This window comes from Canis aureus, chromosome 33, assembly GCF_053574225.1.
Source record: "Canis aureus isolate CA01 chromosome 33, VMU_Caureus_v.1.0, whole genome shotgun sequence".
Classification (NCBI taxonomy): domain Eukaryota; kingdom Metazoa; phylum Chordata; class Mammalia; order Carnivora; family Canidae; genus Canis; species Canis aureus.
In genome coordinates, this window is record NC_135643.1 from 22168662 (window position 1) to 22188974 (window position 20313).

Below are 20313 nucleotides of genomic sequence, written 5' to 3' on the forward strand. Positions count from 1 at the left end.
CATTAGAAATTTTTTTTTTTTAATTCTTCTTTCCTATAAAAAATTATCAGGATCTCTGGGTAGCTCAGTGGTTTAGTGTCTGCCTTCAGCCCAGGGTGTGATCCTGGAGTCCCAGGATCGAGTTCCGCATCAGGCTCCCTGCATGGAGCCTGCTTCTCCCTCTGCCTCTCTCTCGGGGTCTCTCATGAATAAATAAATAAAATATTTTAAAAATAAACAAACTCATGGGAAGGAGAGTCTTGCTGATTTTCCAACATACAAAAATGAAAATTTTATCACTTAGATTGGCCAAATTGGAAAATGTTTTGCTAATACTGATTCTGGCTATGATTTGGGATTTGGCCCATGGAGAATACAATTATAAAGTCATAGGCAATAACTTGCTCGTTTATACTATCACTTACTGTCCTCACACCCTGGATTCAGGCAGTCACCTGAGAAATCACTAATTCAAACGATCTCTGGCTTGCATACAATAAACAATCACAATCAATGGATCACTCACATGTCAACATCTTAAACTCCCCTACCTTCAGCCTGACAGAACTCCTACTCTGGATGAGTTTGATGAGTTGTATTCCACTGCTCATGCCTTGGCTGATGGGTTAGACTGGAGAAAATAAACAACTAAATAGATTGTAAATTCTGTCACCAATCTGGGACTCATAAAAACCCTTTTGCATTCATCAGCTGACTCAGTGAAAAAACAATTTCTTCAATTTGTCTTCTAAGCCTCTGTTTATTTTTCTTTTCCCCTCCCCGACTTTACCCTGCCAATGCATCATTGCATCAAGCCAATGAAAGGCATGACATCTTACTAACCAACACTACAAATCTACCTGCCTTTGCACCCATCCTCCATGCATCCCTTTCTTAAAGAATGCTGGTGGTCGCTTAGCTAAAATAATTCTTCCAATGGACATAATATCCTCTTGGACATATCAGGCACTTACTGGTACTACTCTTACTGGTATTACTCTTTCACTTTCTACCTGCCCCTTTATAACAGAATGAAAAATAACAGAATAAAACAGATCTCTCATGCAATAAGATCTCATGTAATTAATAACTGAAAAAATAAAAGCCTTCTTTAGAAACCACATCCTCTTTCAGCTGACATCCTTCTCTATCTACTCTTTTTCACAGCCAGAATTTTGGGAAGTTTTTAATTGCTGCCTCTATTTATCCCAAATCCAATCAATCAAATAATTCTCTTGACTCTACCTCCTGAATCTCTCTCAAAATCATTCAGTTATCTGTATTTCTACTCTAGATCAAACCATGATCATCTGTCCTTTGCCAATCACTTCCTATCCTCCCTACATTCACTTTTACCCTCCAGTCTTCTCTGCACAACCCTAAAATGATACTTTAAAAACTCAAATCTCATATGTAACTCCATTCTTAAAAATATCAAAGGGTTTTCTATTGGCATAGGATAAATTCCAATCATCATCATCACTTATATGTGGTTTTATGGAACTTGGCTCCTATCTTATTTTAATTCTCTAACTTACCCTGTCTTTCCTATGCTATAATCATGAGTTGGGACGCCTGGGTGGCTCAGTGGTTGAGCATCTGCCTTTGGCTCAGGGCGTGATCTGAGTCCTGGGATGGAGTCCCAGGCTTCCTATATGGATCCTGCTTCTTCCTCTGCCTGAGTCTCTACCTCTCCTTCTGTGTCTCTCATGAATAAAAAAATAAAATCTTAAAAAAAAATCATATGAGTTTGTTTCCGCGCAAGTTTGTTTTCACTTCTGTAAAGTTTCTATGGCTTTATCAACTTAGCACATTCTGCCTGAAATGTATCTCTAGTATTCACCTCACTCCTACTTATTTCATCTTTTGGGTTTCAGTTTAAGCTCCTTTTCTCAGAGAAACTTTCCCTGATCCTCCCAGAGTAGGTTAAGTCTTCCAGATATATGTTCTCATTGTACCTTGTAATTTTCCTTGTAGCATTCATCATAATTAGTTATTTATTTGACATTGATTTTCCTGGCTAGATGTAAACTCCATAAGGATTTCTGTCTTGTTCAGCGATTAATTCCCAGCACTCAGCTCACTGCCTGGGATAAAGCAGGCATTCATACATTTGTTGAATGGTTTAGTGAGTGAAAGAAAGTGCATATTAAGAATATAAAAGATGATAAAAACACATCCTTTACAGTGAGAACAGACCTTCTTTTTATTCATATATTGAGATAAACTGCAGAGACTGAAAGACAAAAATTCATCACAAATCATTCAGCAGAACATTCATTAAAAATCAAATGCATTTTCTTTAACAGAGTTCTCACACAGAAAATTTTATTTTATAAGTCTGATATAACACTAAGTATTTTACAAATCAGACATTTTTAAACCTAATTGTATAATCTTGAATGCACTATAGACAAAGTAAGATCTCCTTTGCCAGTTTCACTTAACTGGTACAAGGCTTCCATTAAAATTTCATCACACCTTGAAAATTACCTGCAGCTTTTAAACAACACATGATTTAAACCTTAAATGGAAGAAAGTCTTATGTAGCCATCCAAAAAAATGAAAACAAAAATAGGTAAGAAGCATTTCTTAATATAAATAAGTTACAAAATATAATTTATGTGGAGTTTCTTTCTTCTCGTTGGTATAGTCAGCCAACTCAAAAACAATTCATTTTGAAATCGATGCTTAAAATACTCCAGTGTCACCGGAAAACCTCTATTATTTTAGTGGTACTCTTAAATGGCAAAGTAGAATGAGACTGGAATGTCCCGACTCCTGTGCCGTGAAGGAGATTTGCTCAAAATCATGCCGGTTGTCATCGCTGAGCAGTTACCAGACAGCTCGGCAACCCAGTAATCCCAATTGTTAATAATAACTTACTAAACTAGACACTTCAAGAAACACTTCTTACCCCTACATATTTCCATTGCTAGGTACAGAAACATACAATTATATTTGAAATATGGGCCTTCTAATAGGAATCTCTGCTTTAAAATTTGAAAATGATCAATGGGAAGAATTCACACCAACAGAATTCTGTGGAATGATTTTCAAAGTTAGAAATGAGAATATCCACTGCTAATGGAAGCCCTGCTCTGTGCAAACATAGTGTGGTATATATTAAACAATCACACATTTGAGGTATTAGCTGGAAAAATATATATATATATATGTATATATATATACACACCTATACATGGACACATCACAGAATATTCACAAGTCCATTGGCCCCAAAACCAGCAGATAATAAAATTAAATGAGAATGAATCAAGTACCAACAGGAAAAAGTTACACATAGGACACTTACAAAAAACATGGTTATAGAATCCTTAATATAAGGAGTATGTTTTGAATTAATGTTTTGAGGGAAAATGTTTCCATTTATATGAAAATCTATTTAATAGTAATGGAAACCAAAAAGGAAGCCTGAATTCTAGAACTGTGTTGCCTGTCAGATTATTAAAGGGACATGCAAGAATTCTTTAAAGATTCTCATTCTACTCACTTTTTCTTTGTAATTACAAATTAGAATTTAAAAAGTTTTGTACGTTATTGTTACACTACTCTTTACTTTTTCATTGGTTTAGAGAATTTTATGGACTTCAGGCATAGTCCAACGGGCTAACAGGTACAGTTTTTTTAGCTATTTAGTAAAGATTAAAATTCAGATTTATTGTTCATTTTCAGAAGTTTTTCTGTTCAGACAAGAAAAGATTATGAATGCTCTTTTGGTCTGTTTCACTCAGGATGAAGACAGATGGTAATAGGGGTAGTATTAAACCTAAGCTTCATTTAGGGAAGCTAAATGAATACACAGATTCTCCTTTTGAACCATAGGGTCCTTTGACATAACACTTACTTAACTGGCAAGATGGCTCATTTGGTTCTCAGGTCAACATCAAAAAATATTTCACTGCCTTACCACAGGTAGAAGATTTTTTTTTAAGGAAATATATGGGAAAACATTATGAATAATATGTCACAGTTATTAAGTAACAGCTGCATTTAAAACTATTTATGGTCAAAAAGAAATTAAGAAGGTAACCATTTTTCTCACTATACACTATTTTACATACTAGTGGAACTGAAGAATTAAAAGGAAGACAACTTAGGTTTAAAAGTGCAATCACAGTAAAGGGCTGGGACTCCACATTTCTGTTCCTGTGAACACCTGAGCTGACACGAAAGCAGAGTGGTGTAATGCACTGGCATATATTTGCTTTAAGGATTTATTCTTCTCTACCAAATTTCTGTAAGTTATAAAGAAAAATGCAGTCATTTTGAAACAAATACTTATTTAAGCATTCAAATGCAATCTGTTCCTAAAATACATTGTTTTTATTTATTACATGGATTAAATTTGAATTTGCTCATTGAGAATGAAATTCTCAGATTGGATCAAAATAAATTCTCAACCTTATAAGCAACTAGCACCAGTCTACTTGGGAACTAAGGAATCAAAACAGGAGGAGAAAAGATACTATCTACTTTATCCCAAATCCTCACAAGGATAATGTTTATATGTATGTGTAAAAAGATAAAAATGTAAAGCATTAATAAATATAGTTGCTACCAAACTTCTAAAATACCAGTTAGAAAAGCTAGTAAAGCACTACTCAAAGATTGAGAGCTTTCAGGCAATGGTTAAAATGAACAGTACAAGTTATCAAATGAAATTGCAAAGCTTGTGTAGTAAAAATAAGATGGTAAAATGTTGAGATTTTTATCGTAAGAGTAGCAAACATGAAAATCTTACATCTCAAGATAGTTCATATCTTCTTACTTTGTAGAATTAACCCAAAATTCTAAGACACTTAGTTGGACCTTCTCACCAAAATATGGATGACATTAAGGACTTAATATTTCCTTGCATACTTTATATGTGGCTTAAATTATCAGGCACTCAATCAGTTATTTCACATAGTTGTTTGAAAATTTGATTTTATCAAACACATTTCCCCGTCATTTTATGAAATGTGATGAAATGCAGCAATGCAACTAAAATATAATACTGTCCAAAAGCCATATATGACTTCATAATATATAACTTCACTTAACTTGATAACTTCATCTATCCCTTTAAAGCCAAGATTAAGGGAAAAAGAATCACTCAAAAAGAGTTCGATTCACATTAGTGTCAATCACAATAGTGTAGATTTCTCATTAAAACTGGAAAAATGAATGGATTAAATTATTTCATTCAAATTTTTGTAATTTTTCTGATGTATATGAACTTTCAAAGTTAATTAGAATGTTATGACCTTATTTTTTAAAAATTGATTCTGCAGGCTCAAGAACAGATTTAATTTGTATTTTAAGCACTGCTATTTTTTTAATTTAAAAGTCGCATTTGTAAAATAAAACTGGTGAAGCTGTCCAGTTTTCCTAGGGCAGTAGGTTGTTTAGTTTAACTCATTAATTAATTCAGATATTTCTACTGATTCACCTGGAAAAGGGGATACAAGAGAACATTTTAAAAAGAATGGTCATTTTAGCAGTTTTATTCAACAGATGCTATAAAATCAACTACAGTCAGAAAACAACAACAACAAAAACCTTTAAACAGACGAACAGAGCCACTCAAACTAGCATGCTCTCACACACAAAAAAAAACTACCAAAGATGCATTTGTGTCCCATTAACTGAGTATGAAGGAAAATCATTAAAATATTACAACTGTTAAACATAGAAGACTAGAAATCAAATTGTTTCGTACTGAATATACAGGCACCAAGAACTTCAATTTCCAGCTTACTTTTCTAATTTATATTATGTATTGAATTAGAGAGAGCTTATTCCTATAAGATTAATTGAATGACTCAATGGTGAATAGTTTGTAGCTCAGAATTTTATAAGGATGACTTGCTATAAAGTCACTATTCTACCTACCTGCTGCCGTATTTCTGCTCACTGTTGCATGTGGCCAAACAGATCATGCTCTGATCAAGTAGTGTGCTGTACTCCACTTATATATTTAAGAGTTGGCAATCAGGTTAAAAAGGCACAAAGCTTCATTTTAGTAGTATTTTTCTCTTATTACTCATTTGTAGAAGAACCCATTAACTTTGGATCCTGCTTAAATGATCACTAAGAAGAAACTAAAATTTCCATGGGGGCAAAACAGGTGGGTTCTTTTCTTCATGAATCATAGCAGCTTTCAAAGACAGACATATAAACATTTGGGAGCCTTTGAATTACTAGAATTAGAAATGACATAACTGCAGTTTACTGTTGAAGACCCTTTTTGTTTAATATTTATATAGCCATCTCATATTTTCTTTAAAATCTATCAGTATAGCATTTCTTTTCTATGCATGGCTTAGCAATTCATAAAACTAAATAGCAAACTGATATTCTACACCAGTTCATTTATCTCAATATATATTCTGGATTATAATGGCAATATTAAAAATATCAATTCCCTCTAAGCTGATAATGCTACAAGATTTACACAGTTAAAGAGCTTTTTTGTTTTTTCTTTTCTTTTTGAAAAAGTTTCGTTGCTTAAACTTCACAAACATTCAACATCTGACAAGAAAAATGTAATTTTGTCACAGAACACTTATTCTATCAGTTTAAACTAAAGTGTCTCATGGAGTTAAATGCTAAAAGAATTTAAATAAAAATCCAGTAACCCATATACAAAATGATCATTCCATAAATATTTACATGACCAAAGGAAACGTGGAGAATCACTAAAACTGGAAACTGCTACAGGTGTGATAATCCTTTCTCAAGACATTTTTAGTTAGGAATAATATACGCTTTTAAAATGAAAATAGTTGCCAGAAGCATAACTAAAATATTAATTTTAGTTTTCAGTTCCTTACTATTCAAAGGAGCCAGTAGGTCATAAACAGTCCAAGATTTCAGGGACCAACTATGCAGTTTAGTTTTTAACATACAATCTTTTTCTTTAGCTCTCAGGATGAAACGAAACTTACTTACAGAAAAAATAAAGAGGATGCTAAAAGTTATAAATACAATCCCAGTTCATCCTCCTTTATAAATACTGGTCAGCCGCTCCAATTCTTTACAGTTGTCCATGCTCAAGGCATCAGCCTTCCTTCGGAGCCGATCATCACGGTATACTTTGGCTGCATACTGCATATCTGTTTCTGTTAACAAACCAAAATATTCTGCTTAGTAGATAATAATTTAGGTCACCTTGTTACTTAAGCTGAAATGATGTTTAAAGAAGCCCTTCAATATATTTCTAATAATTGACCTTTTTTTAAAAAGAAAGAAATCCAAGTATTACTCCTAAAAGCCTTTGGAAGCCTAGTATCTAAAACAAACACAGAGCTACTCTGTGAAAGAAATGAAAATAAAATCCTATCCACTCTTTCCCTCACTCCTGTCCTCAAAAGTTTAAAAACTGCTGCTCTAAAGCACCATTTCGACCTTGCATACTAAAGATATATCATATGCTATTCAATCCTGCTGGTGGTTGTTTTTGCTGTGACCTCTTGTTAAGGTTTCATGTTAATTAATTATGCCACGACTTGAGTAGAAAAGTTTGAAATCTTGCCCTGAGTTTGCTTGAATTAAAAAAAAAAAAAAAGAAAGAAAAGAAAATCTTACTGAAGGAACACAAAAGGGGAAAAAAGTTTGCTATAGAATCACTGTACTGTTATTTAGCAAATAAGTACTTCTGAGACTTCTTTCAGTATGTGGATAGCATTACTAAGGAAAAAGAAACGGACTATAAATCTCTAGAGAACTATTCCTTGCTATCTTTCTGTTCCTCTCAGTCATTTCACTGTTCAGTAACTCTTCCAAAGGGTGGGGGCACTTAGAAAATATGTAACCAGACACAGAAAAAAGTCAGTTACTTTCTGGAAAACAATGGCCAGAGTAAAGGACATCAGTCAGCACCACATTCAAAATATACTCACAGCAAGAGTATATTCTATTTGTAAAGATCTTCATAAATGACCTTGTATTCAGTCAATCCAGCTAGGATTTAACAATCAAAATCACTCCATCCCCTTTATTTACAAGTGAGGCAATTGTAAAATCCTTTTGCAGATGCATCTTCCCAGATGAGGTAGATAAACCGAAGTTCACAGAGCTAGTCAATGGCGGTCTAGATTCCAAGCCAAACTTCCAATTCCTAGCTTAACATTCTTTCAACTTCAAATTACTGCTTGTATCTTATAAAATGCCTACTGTATCAATATAGACATTAGAGAGTGTTAGAAATGACTGCAAAACAGAAAAACCCTGGTTAAAAAAAATCAATTGGCCAACAACCTTTTTGATGACATTAATTTATAAAACAAGGTGAGTTCATCCTGATTAATTAGTAAAACATTCAATCAGTGGATTAATTAACATTACACTGAGCTCCTTCCACTTTCATCTTCATTTCAAACCCCTAACCTCTAGATGTGCTGAATTTGTTAAGTTTTATTTTGATAATTTCAAGGAGTACCTGGGTGGCTCAGTCTGTTACGCATTGGACTTAAGCTCAGGTCCTGACCTCAGGGTCCTGGGATGCAGCCCTGCATGAGCTGTGCTCAGCAGGGAGTCTGCTAGTCTCTCTGCCCCTCCCCCCACCATATGCTCCCCTTCTCCCCTTCTGTCAAATAAATAAATCTTAAAATTTCAAACCTTCACAAAAGAGTACTACAATGAACACTCTAAAACCCTTTACATCTTGATTGATCAAATCTTTCACATTTTGTCAAATTTGCTTCAGCTCTCTCTTGTAATAAAGGCTGTTGTGGTGGTGCTAGTGGTAATTATTTTGTAAAACCTTTTGAGACTTTTCATTCCTAATTACTCCAGCATGTTTCTCCTAAGAACAAGGGCATTGTCTTACCTAACCCCAATTTTCAAATTCAGAAATCTAACTATAATTCTATCATCTATTATATAGTTCATATTCACATTTCACCAGCAGCCCCAATGATGTCCTTTATAGCTATTTCCTCCACTCCCCATCTGGGATCCAACTCAGGATCACACATTGTACCTAACTGTCATTTCTTTTTAGTCTTTAAGAGTTTTGTCTTGTTCCATTGATATTCTTGAACATAAGCAAGTTTTTTTTTTAAATCTTTTTTTTTTTAATTTTTTTTATTTATGATAGTCACACACACACATACAGAGAGAGAGAGAGAGAGGCAGAGACATAGGCAGAGGGAGAAGCAGGCTCCATGCACCGGGAGCCCGATGTGGGATTCGATCCCGGGTCTCCAGGATCACACCCTGGGCCAAAGGCAGGCGCTAAACCACTGCGACACCCAGGGATCCCAGCAAGTTGTTTTTTAATAATGACTTATTAAAATCAGATTCACTTAAAACTTATGATAGTAACTTTAAAAGACACACATATAACTGTATACAATACAGCTGTAGACAACTTTGTATGGTAAACAGAACACAGACTGAAAGTCTGTGAAACTTTAATATCAATCTTGCCAGATGATTTAAAGATTAAGTATGCCAAGCAAAAACACTTGGCTTATGGTATGGATAGGAAAAAAAATAATTACATTATAGTAAGTAAAAATATTGAACACTTACTGATGCAAGATATTATGCTAAGTGTTAACATGTATTATCTGTTATGGTCCACATTTTAATGATGACATAAATGAGATTTAGAAAGGTTAACTAACTTGGCCTAGGCAACATGTTGGTGGAACCAGGATCTTGTCTTGCAAGGCAGTCCCAGAGCCTGCACTTTAGCTGTAACATTACACTATCTTCCGTAAATATGAATATATTTTCCTTCCTTCTTTCTATTTGTATAGTCGATTTCCCAATTATTTAAGGTAATAGAATTTAAGTATACATAATCCAAAAATTGCCCATATTTGGCTGAAGATTAGAATTTGTATTTGAAGGTGATGTATTTAGTGTGTTAGTCATTCTTTTAACACAAAACAAGCAAGTCTTTCCTATTCATTTTTATGAATTCGGTAATCCTTCAACCAATTATTCCTATATCCATTGAAAGTTTACCATATGCCTATGATATGCCAAGGACTGTGTAAGGCACTAGACATCAAAAAGTGAAATGAAATAAGTAAAATTTGGTATCCACTGCCCTTAAGACCTTCTGCTAACGCAATTTCTCAGCCTTAGCAATGTTGGCATTTTGGGCCAGGTAAATCTTTGTTGTGGGGGCTGTCCTGTGCATTGCAGGATGTTAAGCGGCACCCCAGCCTCAATCCTTTATACGCAGGCAGCAATCTCTTCCATCCCCAACTGGTGGTGACACACAAAAAGTTTCCAGACATTACCAGATGTGATGTGAAGCAGAGCAAATCTTTCCCGGTTGACAACTAGTCTAATGCAACCTTCTCCACACTGATTTCACTGACTCAGAGACTGAGACACCAAGGAGGCTGCATCTCTTTTAACTACCACTATATAGAATATAGATGAGGAAACCAAGGTCAGAGATATGAACTTTCTTGGAAGTATACAAAAGTTATATTTTATCAAATTTTCCCTAGTAGATTAGATGATGATAACCACTACCATTTTCTGGGCCTTTTACTACATGTAAAACACTTTATTGTCTGATTTAATTTTCACAACAAACTGGCAAAGCTGGGTATTATTGAGAAAATTGTGGCACACAGTGCCTGGATTCTGGAGACAAATGGACTGCTTGAATCATGGACTACCTCTATGACCCTGGGTAAGTTACTAAACTCTCTTTACCTCAGTTTCCATATATATATATATAAAGGGTATAGCTACAGTATTGTTGTGGAGATTAAATGAGTAAAGTGCTTGGGACAGTGACTGAAATAATAGGTATTATATATGTGACAGTTATTTCCTCCTACCACTCATCATCATCATCCATTTTACACCCAAGGGAGTAAACTCATACATGTTAGAATATTTGGCCCTAATCACTCAGCTAAAGATCCCAGAGTGAGGTTTCAGCTTTAGTCTGTTTAATTCCAAAGTCTACACTGTATTGTCTACATTATTATTTGTAACAGTCAGAAAAACAATAACCATAACAACACTTGCTTCACATGCATCTCTGTAGATTCTTATGGTCAAACTTTTTATAGGTGGAACTGCTTCTTAAGTTAAGGAAGTTGAAGACGGAAAATGCCAAACAAATTGATTAAGTGTTCCCTAAGATTTTTTGTACAGAATAAACAAAGGAAAATGGAATGTCAACAGAACTCATTATACACTAAGTGTTAAATGTTGAAGATAAATTAATGAAGAGTTTCAAACTTCACTTTGAAACAGGATGCATATTAAAACTGATGATATAGCTAATGTGCCAGAATTTTTTTCTTTCTTAGTGCTACAATAATAATGCATGTTACAATTGAAAACATCTTAAATACAATGAAATTTAGTATTATTCACTTATTCAACCAAATATTTATTGATAACATCACAAGTGCTTGCTACGTGCCAAACACTGTTATAAGGCCACATAAAACATTTTAAGTTTTGAGCTCCAATTATGTGCCAGGCAATTCTAGAACCTTTCTTGAATAGGGAAACCTACAATAATCAATCAATTCCAAAGACTCTGAATAAATTTTTATATGTTAAACATTTAAATAACTTACTTTGTTGTCTTTCTTTCCAGCAATTATTTCGAATATTAGTCACATAATCTTCTTCCACACTCTTTTCCACTTTTTGTAATAACATTCCTTTATATTCATTTTTAAAGTCCTTGTTGACATAATAAACAACACCCAAGTTTTCTGTTTGCATTTTAATAGTTTGCCCTGATCCACTGTAAAAGAAATGCTTGATCATTATTTTTAATGAAAATTGTACATTCTGATCCTGCTACTACAAACCAAGCTAACAAAAACAATTACAAAAAATTAAAAAGTTAATATTGGTAATCATTTATTTACATTATTTCAAACTGCCTAAAACCACCATTCATGTCATTAAAAAGTAATTTCGTTAATACAATATGTTCTTATAAGTTCTTTCAAGTTTTAGTTAATAAAAATCTTATTTAGGAAAAATAAAAAGTTATTTCTTATTTTTAGATCAATTTGTTTTTAATACTGTAAAATCACTGCCAATATGATTGTACTAAGTTTCCCTTATGTTCACTGTATTACACTAAAGTTGTCTAGAATGGATGCTGTGTTAAATTTCCTTTTTGTCCTGATCTCTTACATATAAAGTACATTGTAGAAAAACATTTTATATAAGAGAAAAGTAATATTCGCTTTTAGTTAACCGATATCTACAAACAAAAGAATGTAGTCATTTACCCCTCAATGATATAAGTCTATGTAACAACAATTACAATTCTACTTTTGTCTTTCAAATATTTTTGTCTTTTAAACTATATTTTGCCTGTGAATTCAACACATTACCTATCATATTAAATTGCTATCAAGTTCAAATATAGTACTTCTGTCTTTATCCACAATGGAACAGAAATGTAACTAACAAGACAATACAAATTTATTACTTGAGTAACTATTTTTTAAATTAGATATTTTAAAATCTGATATAGTAATAGAAGATTACTTAAAAGTTGAAGAGAGCACAAAGCCCTTTAAAAGAAGCTAGATAAGAAACAATAATTTTTTTTAAAACTTCACTTAGCTACTTACGATCTGGGATATAAGGAATAAGGAGGATTAGAGACCATCAATTGGCTTAATAATGACACGAGGATCAATACAATAATGGGCATCAGCTGGATAAACACAGAAAAACCTCCCTACAAAAAATCATCAAAAAATAATAAATTGTAATATAATTGTAGTTGTTAATAATCCAACAGTTATCATATATTTTTAGAGGCAGAAAGGGCATTTGAGATCATCTGATTCAGTGCTTTCAAATCTCCCTGATCATACCAGCTTTCTAGAGTGATTCTTAAAAATATCACTTTCCAGGTGCTTTATATAGAGATCCTGATTTGGAAAACACTGATGTAAACTGATCTCACGTTACAGATGAGGAAGTTCTCTATTTATCTTGCAAATCTAGCATTCCCTTGAATTTGAGGGTGGTATGTGGAAGCAGATGAGTGGGGGCCCAGGCTTTTCAATTTTTAGTCTAGTGTTCTTTCCATTTACCTTTCTACTCCATGTAATTTAAGGGCTACATGCAATTAGGTATAACTGCATTAGAACAAGCAAAGTAACTATCAATTTAAGTTCTTTAGTACTAATTCTAAATGTTTTAGGACCAACATGAGAACTTGTCTTCAAAGCGTGTATACCACAGGGATATTCTTCATCGGAATCACAGAACACCAACTTAAGGTGTCATTTTACCCACCACCCTCCAGCTTGACTTCTACCCTTGTTCCCTTAATATCCCTAAGGGACTGTCCAGTCTATTGAATACCTCTGGTAATAGAAGACTCATTACTTCCTTTTAAAATAACTTCCCCTATTTTCAGATAATTCTAATTGCTTTTTCTGAGCTGAAATTTTGCCATTTTGAGATTTCTAATCATATCATAAACATACATCTCCTCTTTCTTCTTCTCTCTCATGTCCACTATGTCGATGCTGATGTTGATGGCTATAACCAGCTCGTCCATTTGAAAATGAATGTACACTACCTAAAAAATTAAAAGCAAGACTAAATTAAGGAGAGCAACTGTGATCAGAAAAATCATATTTTTTTACATTCTTGTTTAATTTTTAAAAATTACTATAATAATGCATGTTTGAGTAGTGAATGCTTATTGCTCTGTGAGTAAAAAGTAGATGGAAACAGAAATGATTCTCCCCAGACTTTCCTTTCTTTAAAGTAGAAGTTCTCATATGTGGAATTTAAGAAACAAAACAGAGGAACATATGGGAAGGGGAGAAAAAAGAAAGAGGGAAACAAGCCACAAGACCCTCTTAATGACAGAGAACAGAGGGTTGATGCAGGGAGGAAGATGGGGGATGGGCTAAATAAATGGGTGATGGGGATTAAGGAGGGCACTTGTGATGAGCTGGATGTTGTATGTAAGTGATGAATCACTGAATTCTACTCCTAAAACCAATGCTGCCCTGTATGTTACCGAACTGGAATTTAAAAGTAGAAGTTCTTTCTTTATGAAACCATGAGTAAGAGTTCCTGCCTAATATTGCATCCATAGAGGACTTTTGTTGTAGTTGATTGTTTTTACAAATCTTGGGTCATCACTCTGAAATTCTTGCCTTCCTCATTTATCAACAAATCACAAATACCTTTGGAAATCAAAATAGTGCTTTCACTCATTTAAAAAAAAAACAAGTATAATATACTCTGTAATCTACTATGGCAGGGGTAGACCACAATTTATTCAAACATTCAGTTTCTGAAGGACTTTCAGGTTGTTTTCAAATAAGATGAGCAATCAGAAATAGCTAACATGTCAAAGTAACTTATGTTAAAACAAGAACTGTAATTCAACTACCTGAAAATTCACTACTACTTGAAAGATTTGTTCTTAGCATATTCTCCATCAAAATTACTAGTCTGAATAATTTTTTGTGAGAGATAATTATATACCCTAATATGTCAAAATACATGCTGTATTTTCAGTCATTAATTTATACTTATACGTTCTCCTTCCATGAAGGATGCTTTACAAAATGCCCTATCAATGACCACAATCTTGCTCAATAATATTCAGACAGGATCATCAGACCAAAGTATATTAGTACATTCATAAAGATTCTCCTAATTTTGAATTGAATGTTTAACTTAGCACTTAAATGTTGTAAATATGACTAGAGCTATAATTTTAACTACCTTATAGGAGCTATTCTTAAAGAAAATTAATTTTCATATAACCCATAGTAAATACAAGTAGAGTTCAATACAACTTACGCTGGTACTATAAAATCTATTTAGTAGTAACTCTACCATATTTACTTTGATGGCCTAGTTCAACTAATTATTTCTATTTTAATTTTAAAACCCCACTACTTTATATATAACCTATGAATCAGACATTTTAATATTTCAATGGAAAATACTACCTCCATATACATTCACATTAGCAATTTATAAAGAATGAAATGCCTACAATGATCTTCAGAGAACCAATGTCAAATTATCATCTAGGGTACAGGATACGTCCTGTAATTGTAATAGCACCTAACTAAGATATTGTCACTGGATTTCCTACTTATACATCCTTTCTTTAGCTTTATATAAAATAGAGAATATCTGTACTCATTTCTTCTTTTAAAAAATTAAAACATGTTATATAGAAAAAAGGCAAACCTACAGTCAAAGTAGTAAGGCTAACATTTTTTCACCTTCATGAAAAATCATCAGACAATCATAATACTACAAGAAATGTAGGGGAGAAGGTTGACAAATCTCTAAATAGCCTAACTGGAGGTGTAAATCTCTAGCTTCATAAAATAGAATATTTATAACTAACATTAAAATACCTGAAGGAAATCCACCACCAAAGAATATATTAAATAAGTCTTCTGGAGTTATATCAGCTTCACAACCTCTATGGAAATTAAATCTACCATTGTTTTGGTGATTACATGCTTGTTCTTCATTGCCTGTGAGGTCATACTGTTTTCTTTTTTCTGGATTGCTTAAAACAGCATAAGCATTTCCAATCTCTGAAAAGGTAATGAGTAAAAGTTGGTAAGCAAAGTTTTTACATTATAAAAAGACTTCCCCATATAAAAGCTACTGTCATATTCACAAAAAAAAAAAAAAAAAAAAAAAAAAATTCCTACCTGAGACAAAAAAAAAAAAGGTAAAATATTAACAATTTCTTATAAAGGCTTATACATTAGCTGTGCCTGGGTGGCTCATTGAGTTAAGCTTCAGACTCTTGATTTTGGCTCAGAACATGATCTCAAGGTCATGAGATTGAGCCTGGAGGCAGGTTCCATGCTGGGCTTGGAGCCTCCTTAAGATTCTCTCTATCCCTCTTCCTCTGCCCCTCCCCCCCTTAAAAAAAGGTGTTTTTTTTTTTGTTTTTTTTTTTTTTTAAGATTTTATTTATTCATTAGAGACACTGAGAGACAGGCAGAGCCCTAGGGAGAGGGAGAAGCAGGCTCCCTGCAGAGAGCTGGATGCAGGACTCATTCCAGGACCCCAGGATTACTACAGGAGTCCAAGGCAGAGCCTCAACCACTGAGCCCCACCCAGGAGCCCCAAACAAAGGTTTCTACATTAAACTTATACACTACTTGCAATTACACATATTATTACCTCCCAATACAAATTTTTATATGAGACTGGTAAGTCTTCCTACAATCTTTAACATAAAAGAATGTTCATCTTGCTTTCTTACTATTGTGCTCCATCCTCTAATATCCTACTTCTTCTTTTGAATATCCTAATCTAGTCATTCATTAGTGCTACTCAAACCAATAATAATAGCAGTAGCTACTAACTACCATACTCTGAACCCAATATATTTTTACATTATTCATTATTATCCTTACTATATGGATGAGCCTCCTGAGGCTCAAACAAGTTAGGATACTTGTTCAAGGTCAAAAATTTTTTTCAATAGTAGGTATATTCTATGCAACCTTTACTGTAAACCCGTTTTTATATACTCTAGCCCAGAGTGAACTATCTTTCATTTTATTCATTAATAATTTGTTTCTCTTGAAACTGTCAACTCCATGAGGATAGGGAAGGTATCTATGTTTTCACTGCAATATCCATCCCCATGGTCCAGGATAAAGTCTGAATTTGCTTTTGAATGGATCCAGATAGTCTCTAGTATTCCTATCTCACTTTGCTAGTTTTATGATATTTACTTATAAAGAATTTGATTTCCCATCTCATATTCCTACTCCAAAAGAGGCAATGGTTACCAAATGTCTTCTTGAGGTAATTTACAAAAGCTGTAATGCTTTGATCTAAAAGTGGGAATTACCTTATTCTCATTCTGATACTTCTAAATACAGCTTACTTCTTAAAGTAGATTGTAAACCTTTTGCAATATGGGATAGTTTAAAAAAATACTTTTCAGATCCCATGCGGTAGCTGCCACAGGTAATGACAAGCAAATAGATGCTCATTAGGTAGTTGTCTTTGGATGATTACATAGCACACTGCAATGAATTATATCCATGTACTCTGCAACTTTTCTTCTGATGGAGATTCTAAAACCTGGGATTCAGAAATAGCTTTCAGGGGTTCTGTGAATCCCAGTATATGAAAAATTAGTTGGATGGTCCACTTATCTGAGGAGATAGTCCAAAACTTTCTTTAGATTCTCAGATAGATTCATGAATCAGAAATACAGCCATCATTTATAATATTGGGGAAAGCATGATCAGAAATCTAAACAACATACCTAGCAAACAACAGCAAGGTATTAACCAATACCCAAAAAGGAAGCATATCTATCAAAATCTGCCAGAGTTGTACTTCCAATAATATCAGTATTAGGATTTATCTCTATATACTAAATAGACTATTCCAGGTAATTTCACAATGCTATTATTTTTTAAACTACTGATATATGGTTTTAAGGTTTTAAGGCTTTCCTTTTTAAAAAAATAAATTCCAAACATTAAGATATTTTAGAAGATCTCTGTGAAATATTGTTATAATCCATAACTGTATATGCAAGACAATTTATCTACTATGACTAGAGTAATTTTCGATTTATTTACATTGTGCTATACCCATTATCAAATTTTTCAGTTTCTCATTTCCTAAAAAACTAAATCTCAAATTTATTTTGGTATTCAAAAGCTTTACAAAACACATCTACCTCAGTCTCATTTATTTCACCAAAATTAACTTCCACCATATTCTTTTTTCTTTAAACTTTATTTTGAGATAATTTTAAATTTATATGAAGTTGTAAGAAATAATACAGAGAAATCCTTTAAACCTGTTACCTAATTTCTCCAATGGCAGCATCTTGTAAAATTAAAGTACTATCACAAATAGGATATGGACATTGGTATAATCAGGACACAGGACATTTCCATCACCATCCTCCTGTCGCTCTCATATAATCATATCCACTTCCTTCCCCTTCATCCCCTTTTTAACCCCTGACAACCACTAATCTAGTCTCTATTTCTATATTTTTATGATTTCAAGAATATTATATAAATAAAATAATATAGTATACAAATGGAATGAAACCATTTGGGATTAAGCTTTTTTCAGTCAGCATAGTTCTTTGGCAATCAATCCAGGTTGGTATGTAAGCCAAAACAGTAGTGCCCACCTTCACCCTCAAGCTATGGTTTCAGTTACCCTCAATCAACCATGATCTCGAAGCAGATGATCCTCCTTCTGACCTATCATCTGAAGGTCAATAGCAGCCTAATGCTGCATCAGAGTGACTAAATCATTCACCTCACTCCATCTCATCATGTAAGCATTTTATCATTCCATATCATCATAACAAGCGTGAATGAAGTACAATACCGTATCTTGAGAGACAGACTTTTTATGTAAATTTTATTATAGTATATTGTTAAAATTGTTGTTTTTTTGTTAATTATTGTTAATATCTTAGTGATATTATTGTTATTGTTAATTTTATTGTTTTATTTTATTTTTAATTTTTTAAATTGTTTTATTATTGTTTTTTATTTTTGTTATTTTATTGTTTTTTTATTGTTAATTATTGTTAATATCTTAGTGAGCCTAATTTAAAAATCACCCTTTATCATAGGTATTTACGTATAAGAAAAAAAAAAACAGTATATATAGGGTTCAGTACTATCTGTTGTTTCAGGAAGCCACTGTGGTCTTGGAACATTTTCCCTGAAAATAAGGTGTGTGTGTGTGTGTTGGGGGGGGGGGGTTCTGTAGTCCATTCCTTTTTATTTATTTATTTTTAAATATTTTATTTATTCACGATAGACAGAGAGAGAGAGAGAGGCAGACACACAGGCAGAGGGAGAAGCAGGCTCCATGCCAGGAGTCCCACGATCCTGGAACTCCAGGATCGTGCCCTGGGCCAAAAGCAGGCATTAAAACCTGGGCCACCCTTTTTATTGCTGAGTAATATTCCTTTTTATTGCTGAGTAGTATTCCATGGTATGGATGCACCACTGTTTCTTTCACTGTCCACCCAATGAACAACATCTGGGTTGTTTCTAGTTTTTGGTATTATGAATAAAACTGCTATTTACATCCATGTACAAGTTTATACATAAACATCAATTTTTACCTCTAGGATAAATACCCAGGAATACAATTGCTAAGTTGTATGGTAATTGAATAGTTTTGAGAAATTGCCAAACTGTTTTACAGAGTGACTGTGTCATTTCACATCCCATCAACAATGTATGAGTGATCCAGTTTCTCTACATCCATGCCGGTTACTTGGTGTTGTTGCTATTTTTTTATTTAAGCCATTTTGAAAGGTGCATAGTGGTATCTCATGGGTTTTACTTTATCTCTAATGGCTATGAATGATGTTAAAAATCTTTCAATTGCTTATTTCCCATCTGTATGTCATCTTACGTGGTATGGTTTTTTTTCTCATTTTCTAACTGAATTGTCTGTTTTTAAAATTTTCAGTTTGGGGAGTTCCCTTTGTATTCTAAATACTAGTCCTTTTCAGATATGTTTGGTGAATATTCTCTCCCACCTTGTTACTTGTCTTTTCATCCTCTTCATAAGGTCTCTGCAGAGCAAACATTAAAAAAATTTTTGATGACCCATATATTATTTAGAAATGTGCTATCCAGTTTCCAAGTGATTAGACATATTTCAATTATCTTTCTGTCATTAATTTTTACTTTGATTTCATCGTGGTCAGAGAACCAACTCTGTATGACTTCAGACTTTTAGTTTGGTAGAGGTTTATTATTTTTTGACCCAGGATATGCTCTATCTGGGTCTATGTTTTGTGAGCACTTGAAAAGAATTTATAATCTGCTGTTGTTGGATAGAGTGTTCTATAAATATTGATTAGAGCTTGTTCGGTAATGATGATGTTTCATTCTTCCATATTCTTCCTGATTTTCTGTCAAGCTGTTCTATCAATTATTGACAGAGAGGTGCTTAGGTTTCCAACTATAATTATGAATTTGTCTATCTCTCCTTCAGTTCTATCAGTTTTTGATTTACATATTTTGCATCTGTTTTTAAATGCAAACACATGTATATTGTTATGTTACCTTGAAGGATTGATCCTCTTATAATTCCTTCTTTGGTGACTTTTTTAGTCTAAATTTACTTTATCTAATATTAATATAGCCACTCTTGCTTTCTTTTATTTTTTTTATTTTTATTTTTTAAAAAAATTTATTTATTTATTCATGAGAGATACAGAGAGAGAGAGAGAGAGAGAGGCAGAGACACAGGCAGAGGAAGAAGCAGGCCCTATGCAGGGAGCCCGATGTGGGACTCCAGGATCAGGCCCTGGGCTGACAGATGCGCTAAACT

At 33.4% G+C, this 20313-nt stretch overlaps 1 protein-coding gene across 1 annotated transcript in view; it reads right to left on the bottom strand.

Annotated features, from left to right (window-relative positions):
* Nucleotides 1-2160: 2160 nt before the first annotated feature.
* DNAJB14 (DnaJ heat shock protein family (Hsp40) member B14) overlaps nt 2161-20313 on the bottom strand; it is a 47700-nt gene continuing 29547 nt past the window's right edge. The window contains exons 4-8 of the mRNA XM_077882117.1: nt 15357-15542; nt 13446-13540; nt 12576-12685; nt 11556-11728; nt 2161-7106 (exon numbers count right to left, since the gene is read on the bottom strand). Coding sequence (XP_077738243.1) covers nt 6982-7106; nt 11556-11728; nt 12576-12685; nt 13446-13540; nt 15357-15542 — 689 coding nt within the window. The 3' untranslated portion in view covers nt 2161-6981. The remainder of the gene's footprint in view (nt 7107-11555; nt 11729-12575; nt 12686-13445; nt 13541-15356; nt 15543-20313) is intronic.